Here is a 9,276-nt window from a genome sequence, read left to right as displayed (position 1 = left end):
GCACCTAAACGTAAGGGAAACTTTTTCTGTGAGGGTGCCGGAGCCCAGGACCAGGCTACCCAGAGAGGTTATGGAGTTCTTCTCTGGAAAGATTCCAAACCTGTCTGGGTTCGATCCCGGGCAACCTGCCCCGGGTGGCCCTATTTTATCCAGAGGGTTTGGGATAGATGATCTCCAAAGGTCCCTTCTAATATCTAACATTCTGTGATTGTGTTGGTCTATGCCGAAATCTGTGGTAGTGTTGTGCTAAGTGTCACTAGGAACACAGCATGCATTCTCAGGACTGATACCAACGTCCTGTCGTGCCTCGGTGCAGCTTTGTACACATTGCAACCTCCTGAGCCCGCCTGTGCCTTGGTTTTAACTTTAACGTTTCAACTTTTCAGGCAGCTTTACCATGGATGAAACTGTCGCTGAGTATATCCGAAGAACTGTCCTAAAAATCCCACGTAATGAAATCAAGATATTGCTACAGAAATGGGGCTTTCTCTCTGAGGCACAGCTGGAAACCATTAACTTCCATCAGATAAAGGATAACATTTCTCAACAAGTTGTTCAGCTCTGTGAGGTAATCCTTTCCTCTGGGAACTGCCTGTTAGTGACATAAAGGACACCTGCTAAAGCACCATCGAAAAAACATTCTTATGAAAACATTAATTTTCTTTGGCCAAAGCACTGCATCAAATAGCAATTTGTAGTGTGGGAAATAAAGTAAAAATCTGGGGGAAAGAAAAAGTAAAGCTGAGCTGGAAATAACATCAGTTTTGTCTGACTGATGGAACTGCAGGAGTGACCTTTAGTGACTATGGCAATACATGTTTTGAGCTTTAAGTTGCATAAGGTAGATAAAAGCTCAGTATGTTAAACTTTTAAGAAACTGGTGTATTTCTAAATCGTAAAATGCATTGATTGACATGTCTACTCATTACATAGTGCTAATTTAAATTATTTGGTGTGGGTAACAATAGCACTAGTTTATCTTTTTAGACTTCTCAGTTTTTTAAAAAAATTTCCTTGGCCAGAACTACTTCCTTTCTTCACACTGTAAGCTAAAAAAGTTTTCTGATCTCCTACTTGTGTGCTCTGATTTTGGTGTACCAGGAATCATTTTTATGTAGTGGAAGTCTTTACATATATACAGTACCATAACTAAGACAGATACAGTTATTATTGATATCTTAAATTCTGTAACTTTTAAAATAATTTTCTATAGCTTTTTTTAATCATTCCCTTTGAATTTCATACTCGGAGATTAACTCCACAGATTGCAGAGAAAACTGCAGGCAAGAAACAAGTTATTCATGTAAGGCAGCAAATGCCATATTTTAAAACCACATTTGTGTCTGAAACATTCTCATCCGTAACAAGTAGTGTTATAAAGTTTCTTTAAAATCTGTTCATGCTGCAAAGGTTAAATAAGGAGGAACCAAGCATGTTAAAGTTCCTGGCAGTGAAACACTAACCAGTGTTGCACAATGTCATGAATACCCGTTAATTTTACTTTCTAATTGCTTGGACACCTATAGCTTGCTTGTACAATAAGGACAAGGTTCTCCTTGCTGCCTCTGCAGAGGAATGCATAAACCTTGCTGAAATCCCTTTCATGACTGATTTCTGAAAGCTGTGTAGTGTGCTCACTGGGGCCAGGTGTCAGAGGAGAGTCTATGTGCTGTGGACTTCAGTGCAATGTCATTTAAAGTACCAATACTGAGAGTTTTCACTTACTAAACAGTGTGGTAGAGCATTCTGGACCTGCACTTCACCATGTACTGTTATTCTTTCCAGGAAAATTCTGCTGACATAAAGCAAGCTGCTGTCCTAGACATAATTTGTAAGTAAAAATTAAAAGTTAACATCTTTAAATTTGTCCTGAGTAACTTGATAAGGCCCTTAGTTCCACAAGAGTGACATGGGCAAAGCTATTGGCAAATACTCCAGGTGGAATTTTAACTCATTAATTCTCAACTGCATTGTATAATAGTTTAAGTCTCAGGGTTTCTTCTAACAGTCTGCACTTAGTTTGAGCTCAGGTTAAGCTTAAGTCATTTTAGGTAAAATCCTTCTTCAAACACTGAACCTCAGAGATACCCTTTATTAATTGTTTAGCTGAATTACAAAAGATCTCTTTTTTTTTTAAGAAAAATTGCTTTTAGGCGTTTAAGAACACTGAATAAATTATGTTGTATTCTCAGAAGTGATCTTTAAGTATTGTAAAATTATTTATTACTTTCATTACATAATACACAATGTTATTGAGCAATTCCTGGTTTTTTTAGACAACTACATCTACCCAAACAAAAGAGTGTGGAGTGTTTACCAGATGAAGAAAACAGGTAAAATGTCTTTTCTTGCTGTAATCTCACAGTTTTCAGGAACTTACTGCAGTGCTGCCTCCTATCATACATTTGAAACACAAATATAGTCTAGTAGGATTTTTTCAGCAGAGATGTATTTGACATCCTTTCTATCAACTTCTTGAGCAATTATTAGATGTTAGTAACTATTAATTAAATATTAACCTTTTCTCTATGTAGCAATAGTAAGGTTCAAATTTAATTCACAGATTTTTGTATAAGGCTATGAGCTTCAGGTTTTTCTGCTTAATTTTGTTTCAGCAAAACTAGAAACAGCTGAACCAGTTCTTGTAAATGCAATTCTTGTTTTGCTTTTTCTTGTAACAGGGGAAGAAATAGAAATTTTTGACTTGAAAGATTTCAAAAAAGAATTTAAAAGACAACTTCGGTCAGCCTTGAAAAATGTAAGAACAAATCTATTCTGAATTTGTTACACAGTTCTGGTGTCAGCAGATTGTTTTCTTAACTTTAGGTGTTTTTGTTTTTTTTTTTTACTTACAGTCTGCATCAAAAATTAAATTGAATGATTCAATTAGGAATGGTAGGAACTGCATGAGAAATAGGAAAAATGTATTGTGTGTCTGTTCCAGCAACTTTACAATTATGCTGGAGTGAAATAAAATGTAAGTTTGCCTTAAAATGACAGACTTGAAGAAAAGCAGCATGGTTGGTTTTTGTCAACTCTTTGCCTTGTTTGAGTGTATGTATTGCCTAAGTATATTGATATTACTCTGTCCTGTCACCCAGTAAGAATGCACAAACAACAAAAATTGGATCATAGTATAGAAGCAATCTGAAGTAACCAGAAAGCAGGACAAGGAAGTTCAGTTATTATGTCTTAGTCTAGTAGCTAAGTGGTATCCATTTCCTTTTAGTTCTGGTTTTGAAATGGTATTTTGTAATGGCTGTGAGAACTTGGCCCTGGTATTTCATCACATTATGATGATGGAAAGATCACAGTCAACAGCAAGAAGCAGTTTCTAGGCTAGGTAAGAAAAAAATGGAAGGAAATGCTATCATCTCACTTTTTTATTAAGCAATCTGCAGAAGCCTTTTCTTGCTGTAGCTCACCAGCTTCATTTAAGCAAGCTAACAGAAAATGCCTCTGGCTAGTTAGCTTTTTCACCTCTTGATGCACAAAGGATTCCCTCTGACAACAGTAGAGGGCAACACATACAAATCAGACTAATAGATAATCAGATGTAATTATTATAACTGTATTATAATAAAGTTTTGCAATATTTTCATTGAAACAAAAAATTCCACCAAAACTTTGAGAAGTGATGTTGGTCCAGCAATTTAAACATTTTATGACCTAGCTGAACTAAAAGCTTGGCTACACGTGCTTCAGTCAGATGGAGGAGGGTTTTATCTTTAAATAAAGTTTTCCTGCTTTTAAGTTGCCCAGACAGAGTCAAGGTAAAAAGAAGCAACTGAGGAGCAAAGCTACAAGAACAGGAAAGTCCATCTTCAAATTTCTGATGCTCTACACTTAATCAATGATAAATATTATGTTCAGGTCTATAATTGCAAGTTGATCAAAAGTTTAATTTCTCAAAAATTGGATGCATTGGAAATATTGCCACTAGCCCCCTATCTAATTAGGTGCCTTTTTTTCCCAAAAGAGAAATCAAATCTTTTGTAATAAGCTATTTTTATTTTTACCCTTCAGAAGACAATGTACATCAACAGAACAAAAATCATGTTACAGTTTGAAAGGTGCTTCTTACTAATATTTTTTTTTTCAGTTTGTGAGGTTGTAATCTTTCTATGGGAATTTGATTTAAATATAATCCTGACCACGCTAGTGGGTTTGGTTTCTTATTCAAGCAGCCATGTACTAAATTATATTTGGGCCTTGTGAACACAGGGTTAGGAGATAACAATCTTTTGGACACCTGAATGTGCTGTAAATCAAAACTTTTCTTCCTCTGTTTAGGTCACCATCAGCTTTAGAGAATATGAGGATAATGCGATCTGGATTAGAATTGCCTGGGGAACTCCATATAAAAAACCAAACCAGTACAAAACCAGCTACGTTGTCTACCATTCACAGACTCCCTATGTCTTCATTTCTGCCTCAGTGCTTAAGAGCAACTTGCCTCTGCTGTGTCAGGTACAGAATAAAGCTGTGTAGACCTTGGCTTCACCACAGGCATGTAGAGCTGTCATTGTCTTAGCTTTTAAGAAGATGTGTTCTTCACTTAATTTACTAATTTATTTAGTCATTTTTTCCCTTAGCTCATGATAAAAATGGGACAAAAGTCAATCTTTGTGACCTTTGGAATGATGCATTGTGAATAAACTGAGTTTATTGGAATTTTTGCTGACCTTGAATTGGTCTAATTTCTTAACCAAATGTTAGACAGTATTCAGTTAAAGTGTCTCATGGAAGTTGAGGAATATTACATCAACACAGTTAACTTCAAGAACTAAAAGTATCAGCTCATCAGGATGTGCTATTAATTAGCTTTAAAAGATTTTCTGTCAACTCAAGGAGATCAGTGTTGCTAGTATTTTTTTTTTTTCCTCTATTTAGCAAACTTCTGTACTAGTAAATTATTAATCTCATTTTTGTTTTTGTTAAGCTTATAATGATGTAAAGCATATCTGGTTAATCTTGTGAATGCTTTCAAATATTAACTTAAACTTAATAACAGTCTATTCAACATTTTTCCAGACATGAGACTCCTGCTAGTTAAAGAGCAGTTGCTTCCCTTGAGACGAAAACATCAAGATGTCTAGAAATACTGTATTTGTTCCATATTATACATTAAGATGTTAAAACAATTTCAATCTTTATTTAAAGGCCCTGGTTGTTGCTTCCAATTACCGTGACATCCGTGAAATGGAGCTTCGAAGCCATTCTTTAAACTCCCTCAAAGATATTGTGTTTAAGAGATACAGCCAGGTGAGCCATTTTGCAACTACATCCTAAAGTCTTGCTTTTTGTTTCAGGCCTAGTTCTCACTCCCTAGCAGGGGGAAAATTCACCTCTTCCAAGAGACCATCAAGTTAAAATAATATTGAGCTACTGAGGTGGACAGCCTTTCATTAAGGTAACCTTACAATGGGAAGTAATCACTTGGCATCCAATCTACTTCTTATTATTGTTACTTCTGTTCGTTAAACTCAGTCTAAAAATTGTATGAACGCTTCAGTCCTAGGCTTTTTTAGCATCATTTCCATACAATTCTAGAGCAATGAGTCAAAGGCTATTAGAATGGGCACTTCCTCTGCTTATACGTGTAAAACTTGTAAATAGGGAAATGTTTAGGATAGACGTTCCTAAATAGTCTAAAAGACTATTCTTTTCTCAAAATAAAGGTAGGCTTTCTGACTTCTAGTAACTGTCAAAAATTGGAACCGAGTGCTCACTTTCAGAATGAGAAAGTTTTAAGCAATATCCTCTAAAAGTGGAAGTGTACTAAAATATCTTTTTTTTTTCCCCATTTAGAACTTCCAAACTTATCATCCAAAACCTCTACAAGAAAGGAGTGTAGCACCAGAAAATGGTACGTATATTTTAAATTAGATGTCAGTCTGAATGTCATTACTGCTGACTTCTGAAATGAGAATCATCACAGGAGATGTACATTGGTTACATTCACACGATACACATCCCTGGTGGGGTGCCAAAATACTGGCTGTCACTAGGAGAGGGAAATATTTCCCTATGACTGTCACTGGACATAGTTATGAAACCAAAAATACACAATGCATAGTATCTCCTCTTGCATTAGCTTGAGTTTTTTCTCTTGGTAAGAACTGAAAATAGAAATGGTGGAAACAATGAGCTTATGGGGGGGGGGTGAAGATTATGATGAGTTTTTTAAAATTATTACTTTCAGATTGTCACTGGAATAATCACCTGATCAGAAAAACAGTATCGGCTGACAAAGTTGTTTTCCTGTCTCTTTTCCCCTGCAGTAGACTTAAGGATAATTAATGAAAACAAAAGTGAGAAAGAAAGAATACAAAGAGTGACTCGGGAAATTTTTGGTGATGGTCCCCAACCAAAGCTCGAAATTGCACAATATAAGGTAGTAAAAGCAAATTTATTTTTTTTTAATAGTGGTAACTACATTAAATTGCAAATTGAAGAAATACTACATTTTAACGTAAAGTTCAGAGAAGATATTTTAAAATAGTTAAAAGCATCTTTAAGAAACAGATTTGCATTGAGATTTGGTCGGACAATTAGATCACATTCCAGATGTTTAACCTTGTGAACTAAGCATTTGGACTTCTTTCTGTAATCAAGGTAGATTTACACCAGCAGTGTGGTGAAGCATGAGAAATTAGGGTTACCTGAGGTACAGAGAAAGCTCATGGTACATATAGCACCATAATTTAACTTCTTGGATGATGCATGGATTTTACCTGATGTAACAGATTTCAAATAGAATTTCAATATTACTGAACAAGCTGCCTCTTTCAGCAGAAAACTGTTTACCACATGGTGGCACCCTCTGATTTTATTAAAATATTCTTGTAGCGGGAGTCATGTTACCACTACAAAGGATAGATAAGATACAGTCTTATTACATACTACTTTTTTAATGTAATGTTTAAATACTAACACATCAGTAAAATATATTTGTTGCTTATACTCCCCGATTAAATTTTATGTTAACAGCTTGAGACGATGTTTAAAAGTGATCCTAAAATGGGTGTTTTGAATAGAAAAGAACCATTCAGATGTCTGGTCAAGTTTTCTAGTCCACATCTCCTAGAATCGCTGAAATCCTTGGCACCAGTGGGTAAGTGTTCTAATGCTATGAAATGGAGGAAAAACCCCAGGGTTAAATATTTTTGTCATCTTACGTTCTGCTTGTATCTTGCATAAGGGACAAATTTCACAGTTTGTTTAGAAATAAATAGAAATTTAGTAGACTAAAAATGTTGCTGCTGTAAAAACTTATGTCTAAACACATACAGGTTTGTTCTTTGAGTTACTAGTTTGTACATAGATACTAGAGTTCTGTTTTTAGTTTTATAACAGTTATGAAAGGTAAATATTGGCTGAATTAAGCTATAATTATCTGTCTCTCTTTCCAGGTATGGCTGATGCACCACTTTCACCACTACTTACGTGCATACCACAAAAAGCTAGGAATTATTTTAAAATCAGAGAAAAAACAAATTTTTCAGGAAACTTTGTAAGCCCTTAATTTAAAACTGATTCACAGAGAAACATACAACTCATTTATTACTGGTATTACTCTAAATCATCATAGACTTCAAAACAGATTTTTAAAAAATAACTTATTCTTTGATAATTCCTTAAAGTTTTTTCCAAATTATGGCTTCTTTGAATTATTTTTCCACATTTGTCTTTAACAGAGTTAGGCCTTTCGTTAAATAATAACAAGCCTTAAGTGGTGAGTTTAAACAGAGATAGTGGTTATTTAAAATTCAAATGTGATGACTGCTCTTAGCTATGTTTTTAATAGTATTTGTGAAGTTAAAGCTAGCTAAAGCTTTTAAAGATACAGAAAGACAGCTGTGGCTGTTTAGCTTACTATTTTAGGTGTACATAGCTAAGACATTCTAGGTGGCTGCCTTCTTTCAGCTCCAGTTCATCAGTGCAACAGAATCCATGCCCCATTTTCGACACGTGACTAGTGCCATTCAGATAAGTGGGACTACATGTCTGCAGGTCAGGTGTGTGTTTGTCTTAGCAGATGAAGATTAAAGACCATTACAGGGCATGGGGAAGAATGGACTCTTGGAATATAGGTGCCAGTAAGAAGTTTCCATCCTGAATTAATGGGTATTATTAATTCAGAGCTAGAGTTTTTATTTGCCAAGGGCAAATAACAAATACTTAAAAAAAAAAAAATCTATTCGTGTGTATGTCCTATGAAATTTTGTCTTGGAAGACTGCAGTGCAACAGGCAATAATTTTCTTTTGATGAAGTCCACATCTAAGAATATTTTTAGAGTATTTGCTACTTTTTTCTGCTTGGGGACAGACTGCAGAATCACAAAAGAGCTTTGCACTGGTGTTTTTCATAGTCGGTAAACTGCAGTTGGATACTTTGGTGTAACCTGCTGCATCATTTCTGAGCTGGATTTGATCTGAACATTCAATTACAGTGTACAAACATTCTTTAAATTCTGTTACTTGGAAACTGTTTATATGAAATTTCCATGGCACTTTAGATATGTCCATGTGCAAAGATAGTCTTCATAGCACAGTGTAAATATTTTGTGAGGTTGTATAGGAATGTTTTTCTTTTTCAACCTGTAAATAAATGTGTAAATTGTCTTCTCATAGAGGTTCGTTTGGCCTGACCTTAGAAATTACTTAGACTGATTATTTTTTTAGTTGTTTTTTTTTTTTTTTTTTTTTTTTTTTTTTTTAATTTGTTGTTGTTGTTAACATCTCTGGGTAGCTCACACGAAAGAGAGTTAGTTTAGGGCTATCTGCTAGTGATGTATCTTCAGGACTTCCATCAGTGTGATTAGTTTCACATAAAATGTTAGGTTTCTGAAACAGTTCTAGGTTTTGTGATATACAAAATGCGTGATGGACATTAAGAGTTGGCTCCCAGTGTCTCACTCATACCCTCAAAGAACCTTCTAGGAGTCAGAGCCATTAAGATTCCAGTACGCATTTCATTCGGCAACTTTTTCTTCCTAATGCTCTCTCCCAAATAGCTTAAATGCTTTAGATAATAATGATTTGCCACAAAGGTAAAGTTCCAAAATACTCTAAAACACTGTGAGGCCCTGGCCTACTGCCTGTTTTTGCCTCTTATTTCTGGGAAAAGCACTCTCCATCCCCTCTTTTAACAACCAAAAAGTTGGCTTGTGATATTCGGATATACACTTTATCTCTGACTTCCTGTAACCAAGGCTATTACAGGAACTCCGCAGCAGCCCTTCCAGGCAGGCAGGTATGTATGTATTGATC

At 35.3% G+C, this 9,276-nt stretch overlaps 1 protein-coding gene across 1 annotated transcript; it reads left to right on the top strand.

Moving 5' to 3' along the window:
* The first annotated feature begins 397 nt into the window (after window positions 1-397).
* On the top strand, window positions 398-7,528 carry CENPN (centromere protein N). Its single transcript, XM_008948637.1, has 10 exons — window positions 398-568; window positions 1,786-1,831; window positions 2,277-2,333; window positions 2,682-2,758; window positions 4,294-4,470; window positions 5,164-5,265; window positions 5,812-5,869; window positions 6,285-6,397; window positions 6,994-7,117; window positions 7,416-7,528. The coding sequence occupies exons 1-10, from the start codon at window positions 398-400 to the stop codon at window positions 7,526-7,528; spliced, it is 1,038 nt and encodes a 345-aa protein (XP_008946885.1).
* Window positions 7,529-9,276: the final 1,748 nt, after the last annotated feature.

This window comes from Merops nubicus, unplaced genomic scaffold (assembly GCF_000691845.1).
Source record: "Merops nubicus isolate BGI_N331 unplaced genomic scaffold, ASM69184v1 scaffold11231, whole genome shotgun sequence".
Classification (NCBI taxonomy): Eukaryota; Metazoa; Chordata; class Aves; order Coraciiformes; family Meropidae; genus Merops; species Merops nubicus.
This window is presented reverse-complemented; position numbering and strand designations above follow the sequence as displayed.